Source organism: Vombatus ursinus, unplaced genomic scaffold (assembly GCF_900497805.2).
Source record: "Vombatus ursinus unplaced genomic scaffold, bare-nosed wombat genome assembly UNPS02012082.1, whole genome shotgun sequence".
Lineage (NCBI taxonomy): Eukaryota > Metazoa > Chordata > Mammalia > Diprotodontia > Vombatidae > Vombatus > Vombatus ursinus.
Window position 1 is genome coordinate 1486558 of NW_020951860.1, and position 21321 is coordinate 1507878.

The window sequence follows — 21321 nt, forward strand, 5'->3', positions numbered from 1 at the left end:
CTGAGTTTAATGACATTGATCTCTCCTGGTTTTCCTTGAACCTGCCTTGACTGTTCCTTCTCATTCTCCCATTGCTGGATCTTCTTTAATATTACATCCTCTCTCTGTGGACATAATGCCTTGTCTTCTCTATACTTAATCAATTGTTGTCTTTATCACCTCCCATTAGTTTAATTATCAGCTCTATTTAGATGGCTCCCAAATCTGTCTCATGTATCTATATTCAGTCTAGATCTCTCTCTCTCGAATTCAAGTCCTACGCCATTAACTGCCTAGAAGACATTTTGAATTAGATGTTCTTTAAACTCTCATTCAACATGTACACAGTAGTACTTATTATCTTTGCCTCCACACACATACTTCTCTTCTGAATTTATCTCTTACTTTTGAGAGCATCACTATTTTTCTACTCACCCAAGTTCTCAAACTTGGTATTATCTTTGATTCCTTTCTTTCCTTTATCTCACATATGCAGCTGGTTGCCAAACCTTACCATTTCAACCTCTTTCAAATCTGTCCCCTTCTTCACACACGTAGCTGTCACCTTATTTCAGGTCCTTTTCATCTCTTACCTGGACTATTAAGGAGTTTCCTAATTATTCTCTGTATCTCAAGTAATTCAATCCTAATCATCCAAGACTTCTTCCTCATAGCTGCCAAAGTGATTTTGATACAATGACAGGCTTTCTATTGTCTCCAGAATCAAGTATCTTTTTTTTTGCACAAATTTTAAATTATAGTTAATTATTAGTATAGCAATGTGTATATATATTTTATAAATAAGTAAATATATATGTACATATATATAGGAGTTATATGTGCATACTTTTTTTTTACTGATAGAGTTGTATGATCAAAAAAGTTTGGTAACTGCTGATATAGTGAACTTGCAGTAATTTTATTTATGGAAGCAGATCAGATTTGCTTTAGTTAAAGTACTTGTTCAGGGTAAGATAGCCAATATGTGTCATAGGTAAAACTTCAACCCAGGTTTTTGTAACTATATGACTAATATTTGTCTGTTAATTTTGCTACATTATTTTACTTGTATAAGGCAAAAATTCATGTGTAATTCACTGGTTGAGCCTCAACATCATGGTGTTTAAAAAAAATAGTCCTTTATTTATTTGTCCCAAACTCCCATTGAAAAACCTCTGTTTATTAAGTTCTTATGACTTCCCATAGTTGTCAGTTGGTTATATATGATGTGGTTTCATCTGCCATAATATTCTGACACTTGCAATTATAGCTTTGGACTCATTTAGGTTACTTGGAAGAGTTTGCAAAATTTGGGAGAAATTGATGAAATTTGAAGAACAATCTCCAAGCCCTGATTGGTACTGGTTCAGATTGTGTTTCTGGGTAAGAGAAGCAGAATCAAGGACAATTAAAGAGAATAGGAAAGGATTAAGGAAAATTAGAAAATAGAATCTAAGGAGGAAGTTAGAAGGAGAAGATAGTTGGAAAGACAAGACAAGGTAAATTAGAAAAGGTAAGTGAATAATTAGTGTTAATCGAATTGAATGGATTGCTGAGTAGTGTAAAATGGTGAAACCAACAAGAGATTGATATAGGCTTAAAAGGGAAGAAGGGAAGTTTGTGGTTGTGGCTGTAGAGATGTTGAGACTAAGAAAAAGGAATGTGAGTGAGGTTATAAATTTATTTAAAAATGATACTTGACTATAAAAATTTTGAGTGCTTAGGGTTGAGATATAAAACCTAAGCACACAGTTAAAACTTTGCAGGAACCAAGTCTGAAAATCTCTACCATTATGGGGAATAAAGGAAATTATACGAGTGATTGTCATCAAATGTAAGATGTGTGTATTTCTGCTACGGCCAAGTGACTGTTATCTGTTATCTAAGTGTAGGCTGATCTCTCTTCTTTAGAGAAAATAAAGAGACTGGAAGAACATACTTCTACATTCCAGGTTGCTAGGTAGTAGAAGGGTTCCTAAAGGAAAAGAATAAGGCTTCAGTGGGGAAGCAAAGGATCTTGGGTTGAGGAGGGAAGACTTTGTTGCCTTGGCAGGGTGATGAGCGCAATAGAAGTTATCAGCTCCATCCACTAAGAAGGAAATAACTGAAAAGTTATTAGATAATCACAGGCCAAAAAAATGGTGAATCAACTAGAAATGTTATGTCAGCAGGGGGCTTTCAGGTTGAGTGAAGCGCAGGGCATCTCCATTGACTAAGTGGTCATAACGTAGTCACCTGCTCATGTTGGACAAGAGAGAATGGTCCAGAGAGACAAAAATGAGTTGGAGGATTTTCCATGTAATTGAGTCACCTCTGACAGACTGGGCATGGTCATCATGACAAGGAAGAACAAGGATAGAAGGCCTCTGGTTAGCTTCCTATGATTAAACAAATGAACTTAAAATCTGCAGCTCACAGCTTGGGCCTAATATACACAGCTTATAATCACTACCTCTATGGAATCATATCAAACTGATTAATTAATACTGTTTGGAATAGAGGAGGGGTCCCAATGAATTATTCCTTACACATACACACACACACACACACACACACACACACACACATACACATAAATATGCTAAGTTTAGGGAACAGGCAATAGTAATTAATGGTCCTAATGAAATTATGTTTTAACATAATCACAAGAAAGCATAGGAATAAAGGTATCATTCTCTAATATGTTAAGAATTCTATTTTAGATTTAGAGAAGAGAACATTAGGAAGTCCAGAAAGAATCACAAACAGGAGAGCTGTGAAAATTACGTGTTGAGTTTGTTATACACACACACACACACACACACACACACACACACATATACATACGTATATAGATATATGCGTAGCTAGGTGCTTAGTAGATAAAGCACCAGGCCTGGAGTCAAGAAGACTCCTGATTTCAAATCTGATTTCAGACACTTAGTAGTTTTGTTACCTTGGGCAAGTCACTCGTTTGCCTCAATTTTTTCATCTATAAAATGAGCTGGAGAAGTAAATGGCAAACTATTCCAGTATCTTTGCCAAGAAAGCCCTAAACGAGGTTACAAAGAGTTGGACGCGACTGAAACAACTGAACAACAACAACAAAAATACTCATATATATGGATATATGAAGACAAGCTGTATGTCATGGAGATTTGAGTTTCATGTTACATTCTTTTTTTCTTTTCTACTCTGTATATGAAAATTCTTTTATTTGACATTTAGTTAAGTATAAAACATCTGCATGTAAAAAATTAAAATTGTTGGAAGGTTTACTGGAAGACTGGTATACTGGTGTGCTGTTGATGGAGTTGTGAATTGTCCTAGCCATTATGGAAAGTTATAAGAAATGTGTGCTCAAAAATCAATAAACTTTTAAACAAGGGAGGAAGGTGAGCATTGTTTGAACTTTACTTTCATCAGATTTGTCTCAAAGGGGGAATAACATACATACTCAACTGGGTATAGATATCTGTCTTACTCTATAGGAAGTAGGAGAGGAAAGGGAAAAGGAAAGGGAGGGGGCTGATAGAAGGGAGGGCAGATTGAGGGAGGCGGTGGTCAGAAGCAAAATATTGGTGAGGAGGGAAAGGGAGAAAGGAGAGAGAAAAGCATAAACAAGGGGAAAATAGGATGGATAGAAAGACACAGTTAGTAATCATAACTGTGAATGGAATGAAATCTCCCATAAAAGGAAAGTGGGTAGCAGAATGGATTAAACATCATAATCCTTCAATATATTATTTACAAGAAATACATTTGAAGCTGAGAGATACACACAGAGTAAAGGTAAAAGACTGGAGCATAATATATTACACTTCAGCTGAAGTAAAAAAAAAGCAGGGGTAGCTATCCTGATCTCAGACAAAACAAAAGCAAAACTAGATCTAGATAAAAGAGATAAGGAAGAAAACTACATCCTGCTAAAAGGTACCCTAGACAATGAAGTAATATCAGTTCTAAATATATATACACCAAATGATATGGTATCCAGATTCTCAGAGGAGAGTTATATGAAGTGAGTTACATGAAGAAATAGACAGTAAAACTATACTATTGGAGGACCTCAACCTCCCCTCTCAGAACTAGATAAATCTAACCACAAAGTAAGCAAGAAAGAAGTTAAAGAGGGGAATCAAATTTTAGAAAAGTTAGATATGGTAGACCTCTGAAAAAAAATTGAATGGGGATAGAAAGGACTATACTTTTTTCTCAACTGTACATAGCACCTACACAAAAACTGACCATGTAATAGAACATAAAAACCTCACAATCTGATGCAGAAAGGCAAAAATATTAAATGCATCCTTTTTAGATCATGATGCAGTAAAAATTACATGTAATAAAGGGCCATAGAAAGATAGACTGAAAATTTGAAACTTAATAATCTAATCCTAAAGAATAAGCGGGTCAAACACCAAATCATAGAAACAATCAGTAACTTCATCCAAGAGAATGACGTTAATGAGACAATATACCAAAACTTATGGGATGCATCCAGAGCAGTTCTTAGGGGAAATTTTATATCTAAATGTTTACATGAATAAAATAGACAAAGAAGAGATCAATAAATTGGGCATCCAACTAAAAAAGCTAGAAAAAGAACAAATTAAAAATCCCCAATTAAATACCAAATTAGAAATTCTGAAAATCAGAGAGATTAATAAAACATTAATAAAAAGATCAATACAATTGAAATTGAGAAAACTATTGAACTAATAAAACTAAAAGCTGGCTTTATGGGAAAAAACCCAATAAAATAGATAAACTTTTGGTTAATTTGATTAAAAAAAGAAAGAAGAAAATCAGAAATCAGAAATGAGAAGAGTGAATTCACCACCAATGAAGAGGAAATTAAAACAATGATTAGGAACTATTTTGCCCAGCTGTATGCTAATAAATCTGACAATCCAAGTGAAATGGATGAATATTTATAAATTGCCCAGATTAACAGAAGAGGAAATAAAGTACTTAAATAACTGCTTGTCAGAAAAAGAAATTGAACAAGCCATCAATGAACTTCTTAAGAAAAAAATATCCAAGGCTGAATGGATTTACAGGTGAATTCTACCAAACATTTAAAAAGCAGTTAATTCTAATACTATATAAACTATTTGGAAAAATAGACAAAGAAGGAATCCTACCAGATTCTTTTTAATGATACAAATATGGTGCCAGAGGAAGAGCCAAAACAAAGAAAATTACAGACCAATTTTCCCAATGAATATAGATGCAGAAATTTTAAATAAAATATTAGCAAACAGATTACATCAACTTATCACCAGGATAATACACTATGACCACCTGGGTGGTTGAGTATAAGGAAAACTATCAGTATAATTGACCATATCAATAACAAAATTAACAGAAATCATATGATTATTTCAACAGATGCATAAAAAGTTTTTGACAAAATACAATACCCATTCCTATTAAAAACAGTAGAGGGCACAGGAATAAATGGAGTTTTCCTTAAATGTTAAGAAGCATCTATCTACCACTATCAGCAAGCGTTATATGTAATGGGGATAGGTCAGAAGCATTTCCCATAAGATCAGGGGTGAAACAAGAATGTCCATTATCACCACTGCTATTCAATATTGTATTAGAAATGTTAGCTTTAGCTGTAAGAGAAGAAAGAGAAATTTAAGGAATTAGAATAGGCAACGAAGAAACAAAACTGTCACTCCTTATAGATAATATGATGGTATACTTAGAGAATTCTAGAGAATCAACTAAAAAACTACTTCAAATAATTAACAACTTTAGCAAAGTTACAGGATATAAAATAAACTCACATAAATCATCAGCATTTCTATGTATTATTAATAAAGCCCAATAGCAGGAGATAGAAAGAGAAATTCCATTTAAAATAACTGTAGACAATATAAAATATTTGGAAGTCTACCTGCCAAGACAAACCCAGGAACTGTAACAAAACACTTTTCACACAAATAAAGTTGGATCTAAATAATTGGAAAAAGATCAGTTGCTCATGGGTAGGCCAAGTTAATATAATAAAAATAACAATTCTACCTAAATTAATATGCTTATTCAGTGCCATTCCAAACTACCAAAAATTATTTTTCATGGCTAGAAAAAGTAATAACAAAATTCATCTGGAAGAACAAAAGGTCCAGAATATCAAGGGAATTAATGAAAAGAAATGCAAGGGAAGGTGACCCAGCCATACCAGATCTTAAATTGTCAACTCTCATTTTTGGTCTTTCATTTTCTTTCTCTACTTTGTTCCTCCCTGATTTAGTTATATATTTGTATCCTAAAGAATTTGGGAGAATCTCTTCTTTTTTCTTTCTTTCTTTCTTTCTTTCCTTCTTTCCTTCTTTCTTTCTTTCTTTCTTTCTTTTTTGCTAAGTTTATATGATATTGGGAATACTTTGTTCTTTGAATGTTTGATAGTATGATTTCAACTCCTGTTTTTTAGAGGGGTTTTGCTGGACTGGTTATTGTTGGTTGTAATCTGAGCTCTTTTGCCTCTGGAACATCATATTCTAAGTCCTCCCTTCCTTTATAGTTGTGGCTGCTAAATTTTGTGTGATCCTTACTATGCTTCCACAGTATTTGAATTCTTGCAACTTCTCCTTAACCCAGGATTCTTGGATTTTGGCTATAATATTCATTTTGAGATTCCTTTCAGGAGGTATCCAATTGATTCTTTCCTAGGTATGGGTTAAGTGAAGCCCCAGTGTATGTCTTTGACCTCTTGCCCTGGTTCACAGCCTCTCTCTGAGTGCTGGAGTGCTTTGCACATGTGCTTGTGGCCCAGCTCCGTCATCTATATCAATAGACCTCCATTTCTTTCTTCTTATGCTCACTGACTGGACAAATGACTCACTATAGCATTCTCTGGATTTCCCCATCTAGAATCAGTTGAGTATGTTCGTTTACAGGAATTTGTGATAGGGAACATTGATGCACTTGTTTCTACTGCTCTGCCATCTTAGATCCCCCGTCCTCCTTCCTGTTATTTTAAATTATACTTTCATCGCTATCTTCTTGTGAATTTTAGAATTACTACTTTTTTCATCTACTGGGGTTTTTCCTCTTCATATTTTTCTTGAAATAATTTGGTGATGTGAGGTTAATTATTTAGTTACTTATGAATTTCTTGGTAATTCTTTTAATTTGTCTTTCTCTATTGGTTCTCTAAAATTCTCTAAGTATATCATCATATCATCTGCAAAGAGTGACAGTTTTGTTTCTTCATTGCCTATTCTAATTCCTTCAATTTCTTTTTTTTTCTTATAGCTAAAGCTAACATTTCTAATACAATATTGAATAGCAGTGGTCATAATGGACATCCTTGTTTCACAAGACCCTGCTGATCTTATTGGAAATGCTTCTTGCTTATCCTCATTACATATAACGCGTGCTGATGGTTGTAGATAAATGCTACTTATCATTTTAAGGAAAACTCCATTTATTCCTATACTCTCTAGTGTCTTTAATAGGAATGGGTGTTATATTTTGTCAGAAGCTTTTTCTGCATCTATTAAGATAATCACATGATTTCTCTTAATTTTGTCATTGATATGGTCAATGCCTTTCTCTTAGCATTTTTCATTTCAAATCATTTGTTCTTATCTATTGTTTTTTTCTGTTATGGTTCAGATTCCTCCTTTTTATTGAAATCCATTATTTTTCATTGATGTAATTATCAAATTTTTAGTGTATATTGTTTAGAGTTGCATCTTGAGGTCCTTAGCTTTTCAGAATATAGCATTCTATTCCTTTCTGCTGTTTCTAGTGGTCAAAACGTAATTTTGTTCACATTTCCTTTACTTTTTCACATATAAAAGTATTTCTTCTGATTGTTTACAGAATTTGTTATTTGTATTTGGAAATGTTAAATTAAAGTATTACTTCTTATGCCTTATTTCCTTTGTTGATTTGTGGATTCTTTACATTGATACTTTGTTTTCCACATTCAGAAGTTCTGGGCAGTTTTCTTGTGTTGTTTCTTGTAATAAGGTGTTAAGGTTTTTTTACTTGTCACATTCTTTTGGGAAGATAATTATGCTTACGTTGTCTCTGTGTACCTTTTTTTCCCCCAGATCGTTGTTTTATTTCTATAGACACCCAGTGTTCTTTTTTTTTCTTCTCTTTTTGCTTCTCTTTTGTAGATTGTCCTCCACTTCAGTATGTTTGTATTCTCCATATATTGTTCTCTCCTTTGCTTCTGTGGAGTGACTCACCACCATGGATTTTGTGTTTTTTTCTCTTCTGGTTGTTTCTATTGGGAAGGCCAAAACTTTTACCTTTTGTTCACTTCTAGTTTCAAGATTCTGATTTCTCTCTTGAGACATTCTGAAACATCCTGTTGTTATTCTATCCTCTCTTAAAAATCCTTAAGTATCTATATGTCATCAGATCATTTTACTTCATCTTATCTTTCTTTAAACAGATTTTCAATATTTCAGATGTCTAGGTAATAATCCTCTCCTAATTTTAGTATCTTTCTCGTTGATTTATCTGCTTGTAGTCTAACTTTTTAACTCAATTTCTTTCTAATGCGATCATTGGTAGTTTTTAGTCTTTTTTGCTTACCTTGCCCTTCCATTCATTTTCTGATTCCTTGCCTTTTGATGGTAGTTTTACCTCTAGGTCTGGACCTCAAAGCTATCTTAGCCTCCTCCTACATTAAGAAATTCAGTTCTTAGTGACTTATGTTCTTGCCCTGAGTAGTTTCTCTGCGGGACAGAACTGTGATGTCTTATTACCTTTCCTTCAGTCTTGGTGTACTTGTACACTGTGTCCCCCTACCCCAGTTTTCTCCATTCTTTAGTTCTCTGGTTAGGGAGAGTCATTATCTATTGTTTTGTTCAGAATTAAGGGAAAGCTGAGTGAATTAATCCTACCAGGAGAGTTTCTGCCACTTTGGGGATTTTATTGTATAACCTATGAGTTACTCCAGGCAGAAGGAAAGCACAGTGGCCACCTCTTATAATGTTCCTTACACATATGTCTGGGCTTTAAAATCCTCTGCTTGTTGCAATAGGATCCCTTTGGAATGGCAAGGGTAGCCTTTTGACAGAGACTGTAACAGTAGGAGAATCCATGATTTGTACAAAAATATTGGCAAAATGACTATGGGAACTCGAATACAAAGATTATACACTGTGACATCGTTAGATTCATACCAGGAATGCAGAGTTAGTTAACCGTTAGTCATTCTGTCAGCATTTATTATGCTGCTTATATGTGCCAGGCATAGTGCTAATTTTGGATACAAGAAAGACAAAATGGAGAGAACATGCAAAGAACAATATACAAACAAGATATGTAGAGGAAAAATTGTAGATAATCAATGGAAAGAGAGAAGTCACCATCATTGAGTACAGGAAAGTATAGTAAGTATAGCAAAAACTTTTATTTGATCCTAGAGGTAATAGGGAGCAGAGACCATCAGAAGGCCATGGCAGTAGTCCAAGACTGAGGTGATGTTGACCTTGGATTTTGGGAATGTATTGCATATGGGGGGTTATGGAGAGTGAGGAATTGATAATGAGATCTAGATTTTGAGGGTGGGTGTTTATGATGATGATGGTGGTACCCTCAACAGTAATAGGGGATTTAGGAAGAGGGGAGGATGTAGGGGAGAAATGCAGTGAGCTCAGTTTTTACATGTTGAGTTTGAAGTGTTTATGGTAGATACCATTCAAGATGTCTAAGGAGCAGATGGAGAAGAGAGACTAGAGGTCAACTTACCAGTTGAATAAGTAGTACTAAATAAATAGATTTTAAAATCATCAGGGTAGAGTTGATAACTGAATCCATGAGAGTGGATGAGATCATGGAATCATGAAAGAGTGTAGATGCAGAAGAGAAGAGGGTTCAGGACAAAGCTTGAGAGATAGAGGAAGGTGAAAAATAGAATGAGTGGACCAGGAACCCAAGAGAAAAAATAATAACGTAGAATTGAGTTGATATACCAAGTAGTCAACATGGGGCAGCTAGGTGGTACAGTGCATAAAGTGCCCAACCTAGAGTCTGGAAGACACGTTTTCCTCAGTTCAAATCTGGCCTCAGACACTTACTAGCTGTGTGTTCCTGGGCAAGTCACTTTATCCTGTTTGCCTCAGTTTCCTTGTCTATAAAAGGAACTGGAGAAGGAAATGGCAAACAACTCCAGTATCTGCCAAGAAAACCCTATGTGGGGTCAGGAAGATTCAGGCATGACTGACAACAACACAACAAACAAGATGGAGAAGAGAAGAGAGGGTGATGGGACCTCGGAAAGAGCTAAGGGTTCAAGGCATCAGAAGAAGTTTAGGGTTACAGGACAGAGGAAGAAGTGGATTGACAGTAGCTTGTGATCAGATATGGGCATTTCAGGGTTCACGAACATGGAAATGGTTTATTTCTGGGTGATGGTGAGATCAAGGGTATGAACATTCTTGTGTGTAGCAGAGGTCAGATAGGTCATGGGAAATGAGTAAATAGAGAAACTCTAATGAGGTTAAAATGTTTGAGCCCGTATCAGTAGGCATGTTGGAAATTTCCTAGTGTGAGCACAGAGGTTGAGGTGAAGAGAATGACTATGAGCCAGCCACTGAACTCACTGAGGAAAGAAAGAGAGTATCCTGAAGGTTGGTAGCAAATAGTTACCAGAATTTTGATTGGGTAGCAAATATTGTTTGTTGTTATTCTTTTGTTCTCGAAGAGGACCATTGACATCAGGAGGGTAATGTCTTGACTTGCAAGTGACTTGGATTTAAGTATGGAAGCATGTGCAAAGTCATCAGCCTCACTCTCTCCTCATCATTCGGATTCCAGTAACAAGACATAAGTTAGGATAATTGGCGATTGCTTGTTAGTGGCATGAATGGATTGAATGAACCTCAAAGGTGGAGTAAAGGTGATAGAGAGTGAGCCTGGAAGTGACAATAGAGAACAGTATGGATTCCAACTCCCTGACTTTGACCTTTTTGGGGCAATACTACCAGGTCTAGAATGGAGTCCAAGGAAGCTGTTTTTTGCAGGGAGTGAGGTCTCAGTGACAGCCTATGGATGAAAGGAATACAAAAGGAAAAAATTTGAAATGAAAGCAAGTGTGTTACTATGGAGCAAGCATCCCAGAGAGCAAAGTGGAAGGGGTGGATAGCTTTAGTGTAAGATATTGTGGGGGTTGGAGCAGGTTGCTTGAGGGGGAAGGGAATAGAAAGTAGACGAGGGAGAAAGGGCTTTGAATAATGTGATCTGGGTGTTCTGAGATGTGGAGGATATAACAGAGTGGGAATTTGGTTATTAACATCTGTACAGGCTTCATCTTCAAGGTGGAATCCTCCCAGGGTGTTAAATAGCTCAGACTAGGGGACTAGCAGGAGGAATTGATGGAATGATGCTTCTCCTTTTACCTCCAGTCAAGTAGGTTGAAGGAACAGGATGGAATGATATCTTCTCTTTTCCCATGTGAGCAGGTGTGGTCCCCTCTAAGATATGAAAGATCAGTATGTGATGAAAATAAGAAGGAAAATTTAAACTTAAATTAACTTAAATCATTTCCCTAAACCATAGATCTGACAGGTACATTTTTTTCATGCTCCCCTAAATAACTTATGATTTCGCTCTTTATGTTTAAATCACTTATCCATTTTAATCTTATCTTGGTATAGAGTGTGGTCTGTATGTGGTCTGAAACTATGCCTAGTTCCAAACTGCTTTCCATTTTTCCCAGCAACTTCTGTCAAGTGGTGAATTCTTACCCCAATACTTGGATCTTTGGCTTCATTAAACACTAGGTTTCTATGGATACTTTGTACTGTGTATTGTGTAACTAATCTATTCAGCTGATTTACTATTCTGTTTCTCAGGCAGGACCAGATTGTTTTGATGATTGCCACTTTGTAATATAGTTTGAAATCTGGTACTGCTCGGTCACCTCCCTTCACCTTTTTTTCATTGAATTCCTTGATATTCTTGACTTTTTGTTCTTCCAGTTGAATTTTTATATTATTTTTTCCAGTTCATAAAACAATTCTTTGGTAGTGTGATTGGTATGGTGCTGAAAAAGTAAACTAACTTAGGATTATTTTTATTATATTGGTTTGTCCTCTCCATGAACTGTTAATATTTCTTCAGTTGTTTAGATCTGTTGTGTGAAAAGTATTTTGTTACTGTGTTCATATAGTCCCAAGATTTGTGCTGACAGGTAGACTCCCAAGTATTTTATATTGTCTGCAATTATTTTAAGACTTTGTTGTTTACGTGGTAAATTATGCTATTTCTTTTCCTAATGTTTAAATAATGTAGCATGCCTGGTTCAAATTCAACTCTTTTATTGTGAATTATTCCTGGATTTTCTTTGATGAAGTTTTATTCAAAATATTTTCATCAGTATTAATTAGTGACAATAATCTATAATACCAGTCATTTTTGTTATTGCATTGTTGCTCAACTTTTGCTAGATTTGTCATGTGTGCTAAGTAGGTATTACAGTAGATAAATAACTTAATATCCCTTGAGCCTTAATTTTCTCATGTGGAGGTGTTTCATGAGATGATTTCAAAGGTCCAGTGCATTTTTGTCATTGTCTGTTTCCGGAGCAATATGGAATGCCCATTGTTATAAGTTTTCTTGCCAATGTCTTTTTTGGTTTACAGGATTTGCCAAGAATTACTAATTTTTTTTATGATGAAATTTTTATTTATAGGTGAATATACTAAATATGAAACTAGCTACCAACATATCATCAGAAACCTGTTTTAAAATGAGAAATTTTATCTCTCTCTTAAGACCCTTTCTTTTTTGTAGGATTCTCAATTCCAAGAAATTCCCCTACCACAAATGAAAAATAATTGTATTTTTTTATATTAAGGTTTTTAAAAAAGATGTTGTGTATTCAAATAAAACTCCATATGAAATAGATGCTCATTTTCCATTGAAATAGTAAGCAAGCAATTAAAAAGTATTTGTTTTGGAACACCATTGTTGTGAGGTATCACAAAGTTACACTGTTTATTTTCTGGGCCTTTTTGGTTATTCAGATGTTTTAACCATGTCCGACTTTTCATGACCCCATTTGAAGTTTTCTTGGCAAAGATGCTGAAGTGGTTTGCCATTTTTTCTCCAGCTTGTTTTACAGATTTACAGAACAGGGTTAAGTGCCTTGCCCAGGGTCCCAGAGCTAGTAAATGTCTGAGGCCAAATTCGAAATTTGTAAGATGAGTCTTCCTGACTTTAGGCCCAGCGCTACATCCACTGCACTGCCTACCTGACTCATTTCTGGAACTATCTCCCTATATTTTTGGGTTAGATGGAAGGTCTGAATATAAAGTAAATAAAAGGGAAAAGAAACTCTATTGCTCCTCTTAATAGGTTTGTTATTAAGTTTCAAAAAAACAATTACAGCCAACTTTTATTTATTGAATGAATTCTTCCTATTGTGTTCTGAGGAATAAGATCTCTGTCATCAGTGTTTGCTTTGTGACTATTCTGGCTTATTTTAGTTCACTGAAAATGTCTACTGACACTCATTTTAGGTAAGGTATTTATATCAATTATATAATAAAATATTATTTTATCCTCCCCTCTTTTTTTTTTTTTGCCTTTTTTATTTCCCGTGACACTTGTTCTTTTTCTTCATATGGGAAATAAAAAGTTTGAAACTGATCTCTGTCAATATAGTCAAAGGACTTTCATCCAATCAAATGGACTTTCTCTATGAACTGAACTATGAGCTGACCTTAATCACTGGTTTTATGTAAATATAGCAAGTCACTTTACAGTTTCCATCATTTAGACTTCTTTGATCCTTCTTTAGCAGTTCTTTACCCATCACTTTGCTACTAATCCTTCACAGATTACTAGCTCTCTAAACCGTTTCTTACCCTGTACAATAGAGCAAATAAAAGCTTAACTTATCCTGATGTTTTTACCTAGTTGCTCTTAGAATACTATGTCTAACTAAAAAAAAAATGGTATTCATGAAGATAAAATTATAATGAAAGAAACTGTTAGCAGTTGGATCTTGGGAAGTAATTTGTTTAAAAAAAACTATATTAAATTTCAACATTTCATGTTATTGCTGACAAGGCTATCCATTAGAGAGGTATTTGAGGAGATTGAACTATCATTAATTACATTCTTATCTTCTTCCCAGTTTTTTCGTTTAGTTCTACTTTCAACCCAGAAGAAGAGCAATATCTTTTTGATATTGTTTCAGAATCAAATTCAAGTGATAAATAGTTTCAAATGTTAACTAGGTTTGAATGTCATTCTGAAGTTTTTCTTATTCCCAGCAAAAATAGTAAACAAAAGATTACTAAGTCTTTTTATCTTAGAATTAAAGTAAACTATTAAATATGTTTGTCCTTTCAATTTCTGCCTCCTAGCCCACAGATAGGAGAAGTTCTTACCTAGAAGTGATCGTGAGGTCAAGACTCAGAAGACAAACTCACATCGTGCTCTTTCACATATAAAAATAAATAGTAAAATAAATTAGTGAGTTGCACAAAATAGAGCTCTTAATCCCTTCCCCTTTTCATTCTTTGAATTCCATCATTATTATTGAAAGTAGCAAATCATTTTTTCCTGATTCTTAAGAAGTAGCGCATTTTCTCAGTCCTTTGGGCCAGGCATGACAGTGAAGTTGGGAGACATGTTGGCTGTTGTAACTGTGAATTGAGTGAATCCAGTCCTTCAGTATGCTTTATCTCAGGATCACTTATTCTTCTTTCAAGATCTCATTCATGATCAGTTATCTTAGTATCTTGGGACTTTGGATTAGTTTCCTTGACTTTCTGACGGCCTTCTTATGAATAAATTATAACTTCAGCAGTATTGAGGACAGATTCCTTTCAAAACAAATGAACCTACCTGCTAATGAAGAATTGTCAAGGACCAGTGATGAGTTGAAACACAGAGGCCAAAATTCTCACTTATGTTTCAGTGGGGGTTTTCAATAAGTGTACAAAAAAGATTTTTCTGGAATCATATGAAACTATATATTCCCCAAACATCTCTGATTTTCTTCTTTAAAGTATGAATTTCCCAGAATTTTTTTTGTGAGAATAATAAAGACTATGCACTTCTTTACCTCCACTTAGTATGACTTGCCAAGAAACAAAGTACATGGGCCTTCAGTTTAGCCATATGGGCTCCATTTTAGTTGGCTATAAACCCATAATCTGGGTTTCAAAATGTCTATATTCCTTAATAAAGAAACTCTGCTACCTATGCTAACACAAGCAATTTTATTGGTGCTGTTGCATCACGCAAGTTCATCATCCAGCATGTTTGTCTTGCTTTGCTTGCTCGTCCCTTCAGTCTTTATTGCTTCCTCTTCCTTCCTTTCTTCTTTCCTTTCCTCTGTGGATACTTTTTTTTCTGCTTCATGAATTTGCTTCTGGGAGGAAAGAATTGTTTTAGCCATGATCACTTTCTTGAAAAACAAGTTCTTCTTTTGGTCTGCATTGGTCTCCTTCATCCCGTCTTCCATCATTTTCCAGGACAATCTCCGTAAGAAGGATGACAGAATTGAAGAATTAGAAGAGGCACTAAGAGAAAGTGTACAGATAACTGCTGAACGAGAAATGGTGCTAGCTCAAGAGGAGTCAGCCAGAACCAGTGCTGAAAAACAGGTCTGCTATTTTGTGAATCACTGGCATTTCTGCTCAGTGAATTTAAGGTGCCGTTCAGTTGGTAACTTCTTAGTTCTAAGTCACATCTTACGTTTTGCAGATCTCAACGCTTGGCCATGTTTAAGTGTTCCAGGGTCAGGGTCAGTGTTCCCAAAATTGGTGAAGCATCTCTTTAATATAAGTGTGTGGGAATTTAAATACACATGTATACTTTGAAGTCACATTGTGATGGTGCTCTTCTCTGAGGCATTGGTTTTATACGTTTTCATGCATCTTCTTAGCTACTGGAATCATGGAAACCAATTAAACATTGAAATGGAGTTTTCATTGAACAGTATTTTGAATAATTCTTCTGCCTATGCATTTTCATATTTATTATATTGTAAGCTCTTTGAGAGCAGGGAACATAACTTTTTCATTTTTTTATTCTCTATACTCATTAAAACAACTCAGGCTCTCAGTTTACATTTTTTAAATTTATTTTTTATCCCACTACCCCATCTTTCTGTTCTTCATTAATAAGAACATTCAAAAGGTAATTAGCAAGGAAAAGTTAAAAAGAATAAAGTGCCATTTTTTTTCATGTTCACTGAAGGGGCCTTATATCAGTTATCCTTTTCCCTTACTGAGTTAACTACATTTGTGAATTTAATCAACTTTTGTTTGGTTGATTTTGCTGCCTTAGGTTGGGAATATTTGGTATAGTTTTTATGAGATTTTTCCTTTTGCAGCAAGTCGAGAAATAAGAAGAACCTTCATTTTGGAGGCGGTCTTATGCATATAACCACAAGGATGCTTTCTCATGATAAGACTTTTTTTTTTAGCGATACCATTGGAAAATTTATCAGGTCTCAAAGTGAGTGGTCTTCCTTGCTCTGCTCCTAGACAAATGTTGTGTCAATTTCCTTATTGAATAATTCCCTGTTTACCAATTCAACTGAGCTTAAGTAGTGGAGGAATGGCAAGCAGCCACTGGTCCAAGACTGGAAGGGGATTTCCTTTGAGTTATATTTCACTCATTCTCCCCCCACCCCACATTCTTTCCTTTATTTTAAAAAGTTTTAATTTTTTCCTCCTTGAAATTTCTTTTATTCCTTGCTTTTCACCTTTCAGTCTTTATTTAGTGAAAATGGTCACACTGAAGATACATTCACATATACATAGATTTTATTAATTTTAGCAGTAGGTTTTATCAATATTCTAGGTGTATTTCTCTTCACTACATTGGTTGCATGCTGCTGTCAATTGTGTTTATTTTTCAAGCTTATTATTGCCTGACCTGATTATAATTTGCTTTTAATACCATGCTTTTTCTTTCTTATTTATCTTGTTTTCTGCTTTTCTGCTACTCCCTGTGTGAAGCTATTCAGTGATTTAGTCCATAAGACCAATCATTTGGCCTCTAAATGGTTCAAGGTATGAAGAAATTGCTTTTTTTGTTTGTCTCAGAAATTCCCCTATCCTCTTCTCCTGCCTTAAAATCCTAGCATAAATATTAATAATATAGTATTTTGCCTTATTGTGCTACTTAGATGCAATATTCAACAGATTTCTGAAATCCTTTTTTAAAAAAAAAAGTTTGGGGTTGGGGTTTTTTGGGGGTTTTTTGGACTTGAGGGAAAAAAAATCCTAATAAAATTGTATCAAAGTCCAGAAATTTAGCACCTCTACATAGAAGAAAAACTCTTTAGAAGAAATTGCTCTACCTCTTGAAATATGAACATCTTTGATTTTTCAAACAACATAAATAGAAATGTTATCTATAGAATATTTGGTATCTATTATCTTTACCTAACAAAAAGTATATATTGAAAGTAATATTGTCCCTTTCCTAATAATTCTATTATAGAAATGTATATGTAGTACCACAACATTGCTATCTTGCATAATCTTAATTGTGGCAAATATTTGGTCTTTGAGGGTAGATTGAATTTTTGGAAAAAATCAAAACTTATTTATACCTAAGTCTCATAAATATGGTGAGTATTCAAGGTGAGTAATACTTTTTTTATTTTAAAAACAAAGGAAAATAACCACATATAACTAGAAAAGTCATAGAAAGACTTTTTTTCTTGTGGACCTTGTCAACTAACATTGATGATAATTTTGAAAAAGGAATTTTAACATATATTGAGTTAGTGGCAGTTTAATGAAATCATTGGTAAAACCATGACTATTTTGAGAAACAATGTATATTTGAGTTTATAAGTTGTGATATATTCCTTTAAAATCAGCTTAGTCATATTACTAAATACAGTGTTATCACCATTGTAGAATTGGAATCAGAATTCATGATATCTTAATTTATAGGCTGATACTCAAAACATTGGGCCATATTCCCCCATTTAAACTAAGCTTTATCCTATTGTCCTGTCAAAAAATTTATACCAGTACCTTGGTTTATACTTGAGTGAAGCTAAAGCACTTGGCTCTGCCCTGCCTAGGATCATATGTCTTCATCTACAAATCTACCACATTCTAACTGCACTCCCATCTTACAGAATGAATCAAGAAGCAAAATTCATTGATATTGTTTTCAGGAAGCATCCTTAATGTGTATATGTGTATATGTGTGTAGATTAAAATTAAGAATTTGATCTAAAATAAATCATCCAAATATAAGTTTAACAAATCAAAAGTTTTAGTAATATACTTAATAAAATTGAATTAAAATTAGAAATAAATTGAAATGTTAAAACATGCAAGGACTTGAGTGGGGAACAAAAAATGAATACCAGATATGTAACAATCCTTAGTTTAAAACCACACATTTTGATAAATTCATTAAAAGATTAACAGTTACATAAAATGATATAGACAAAACATAATAGGCAGCTTCTAGTATTACAAAAATGTGGCAAAGGAAATAAAGAGAATGATAAAAATGCTTAATAGTCAAAATGGAATTTCAGATACACAGAGAAAACTAAGTGTGAGAAGTAATGTACATATTCTATATATTTGTATATATATGTGTGTGTATATATATATACACATATACACATATACATACATATATACATATACATACATACACACACACATATATATATATGTATATGTATGTATGTATGTATTTGCACTTATACATAAACTTTTCAAGTGCCCATGGAATGCCCACAAAAATGTGTAAGAGGTTTACACATTCGAAAATCATATTCAATACTTTCAGATCAAAATGAGAGGAAAAAAAGAAATAACATTAAAAAGAGAAAAAATATAAAATTACACGTAAACTAAGTAATAATTTATTAGACAATTATCATATTTTAAAAATTGTAAAATCAACTGAAGCATACCAGTGCTTAGTGAAAGTGTTCACACTGAAGATATATTCACATATACATAGATTTTATTAATTTTAGCAGTCATTTAAGTTAATATGGAATGGAATGTCTTTTTATTATATTAATCTAACACTCATGAAAAACAAATATCTCTCCAATTATTCATATCTTTATTTCAGTGATTTAGTTTTAGCGTTGTCAAACTTCTCTGGGACCCCGAGAGCCCTGAAGGAGAGATGTTGCCAGCCACATCATTAGGAATCCTTTCTGGAAGTATAAGTGTGTGTTGGAAGAGTGAGCTCGGAGCTTTTGCTGGGTATTAAAAAACAATATAGACTGTAAGAGAAAATTGCATCAATAATGTCACATATCAAATATATCGCATGTAGCTAAAGGTATTCTTAGAAGCAAATTTAGTAAAAATAAAAAATAAATAGATTTAACTTTCCCTTAAAAGCATAAGAAAGGGAACAAAGCAACAATCCAATGGAAATATTAAAAACAGATTATGAAGTAAAGAGTAGAAAAGTTAGAATAGAAAATGAAAATGTTGAATTGAAAAATAAAACCAAGAAATGTTTCATTGAAAACTCTGCCAAATTGACAAAACATTGAATTTATTTTTAATGGGAGAGAAAAATGCAAGTCAGCATATAAAAATGAGAGATAACAATAAAGAGAAAATAAATTTAAAATATTAGGTTGTACCACATAGCTATATTTTTAAATTTTTTTATTAATACCTTTTATTATTTACATTAAAATTATATTCCTTTATACCACTTTCCCCATACTCACCACTGAACTCCCTTTCATAACAGAGAAAAACACTTAAATAAAACCAAGGGACAAAGTTACCTCATCTGACAACATATGCAAAATTTCAGACTTGTAATCTACCACCTCTGTAATCTGCCAAAAAGAGGAGGAAATGTCATCATTAAAACAGCTATTTGAAATTATAAATGAACTGAATTGGCAAATAGAAAATCAACTATTTGAATATATTTTAAATTAATATTTTAAACTCTTGAGAGAAGACAAACTGTCTTATATAACCCTTACCTGGTGAGATTCAAAGTTGAATAACTTCAAATGTTCTAATCTTTGTTCCAAAAGTATTTGTATATATATGAAGAGTGTGAGTGAGTGTGTGTGTGTGTGTGTGTGTGTGTGTGTGTGTGTGTGTGTGTGTGTGTGTGTGTGTGTGTGTGTGTATTATCTAAAAGAAGTACTATCTAGTAGAGGCAGCTGTGTGGCTCACTGGATAGAGTACTAGGCCTGGAATCAGAAAAAGCTGAGTTCAGATCCTGCCTCAGACACTTAACTAGCTGTGTGATCCTGGGTAAATCACTTAATCTCTGCCTCAATCCACTGGAGAAGGAAATGGCAAACCACTCCAGTATCTTTGCCAAGAAAACCTCATGGATGGTATTGGCAGCTGTGGTCCATGGGGTCACAAAGAGTTGGACTTGTTTGAAGAACTGAACAACAAAAAATGTGAATATAGTTTCAAAAATAATAAGTAAAATAATAATTGAATAAAGCAGTACATCCATATATAAAATTCATCATCACAAGCAGGCAGAGTTTTGTTTTTTGTTTTTTTTTACCAAGACTGGTTCAAGAGCAGCAAGACTATATAAATATAATACTATGAACATAACACTCCCTCTCCTCCTCCCTCTCCCAAGTGATTACATCAATAGATGCAAAAAAGGCATTTCTTAGATGAAAATTCTTTGAGAAAAAGATATGAGAGGGTCTTTTCCTTAGCACAGTAAAAAGTACTTATCTTAATTAAAGAGTCAATATAATACTCAGTAGAGGATCTCTGGGAGCATTTCCTCTAAATAGTTGGTGTAAAGCAAGAAAGCCCACTTTCACCACTATTATTTCAAATGAAATAATATTTATAAAGCACTTAGCACAATGCCTAGTGCATGATCATGCTTAATAAGTGCTTACTGCCTTCCCTCCTCCTTTCCTCTAGTTATCTTTTGGGTTTTTTGTTTTTGGAGACTGTTCTCTCTTTCTCAATCAGACTATGTAAGTACAGCACCCTTTCTGAGGCCCGATCCCACTACTGATTGTCATGGAGCTTAACTTGCTTTATTTTCCAACCTGGATCGGTTCACCCCTTCTTGGGCAGCCTGGTGACTCTGTTTCCAGGAGCTTACCATATTTGCTACAGTTTGTGGGGACATCTGACCCGTTTAATGACTTCAGCTCAGAATCTCCAAATGCAACCATTCCACTAGCCTCAGCCTTCCTAGTAGGAGAAATTACAGGTATATGTTACCATGTCTGGCATAACTGCTTTTACTTGACATAGTTTTGGAAATACTTATAATTTCAACTTGGTGACATCATATATTTAGAAACCCTAAAGATATGAATTAAAATATAGATAATAGAAGAATTTAACTGTGTCCCAAGAACCAGATTAATCTGCAAAAATCTTTTGCATT

At 34.1% G+C, this 21321-nt stretch overlaps 1 protein-coding gene across 7 annotated transcripts in view; it reads left to right on the forward strand.

The window, feature by feature from the left end:
* The window catches only part of ERC1 (ELKS/RAB6-interacting/CAST family member 1), a 370818-nt gene that overhangs the window by 190280 nt on the left and 159217 nt on the right, over positions 1-21321 (forward strand). For all 7 annotated transcript variants that reach the window (XM_027857322.1, XM_027857320.1, XM_027857325.1 and 4 more), the window contains one exon: positions 15432-15563. In XM_027857322.1, coding sequence (XP_027713123.1) covers positions 15432-15563 — 132 coding nt within the window. The remainder of the gene's footprint in view (positions 1-15431; positions 15564-21321) is intronic.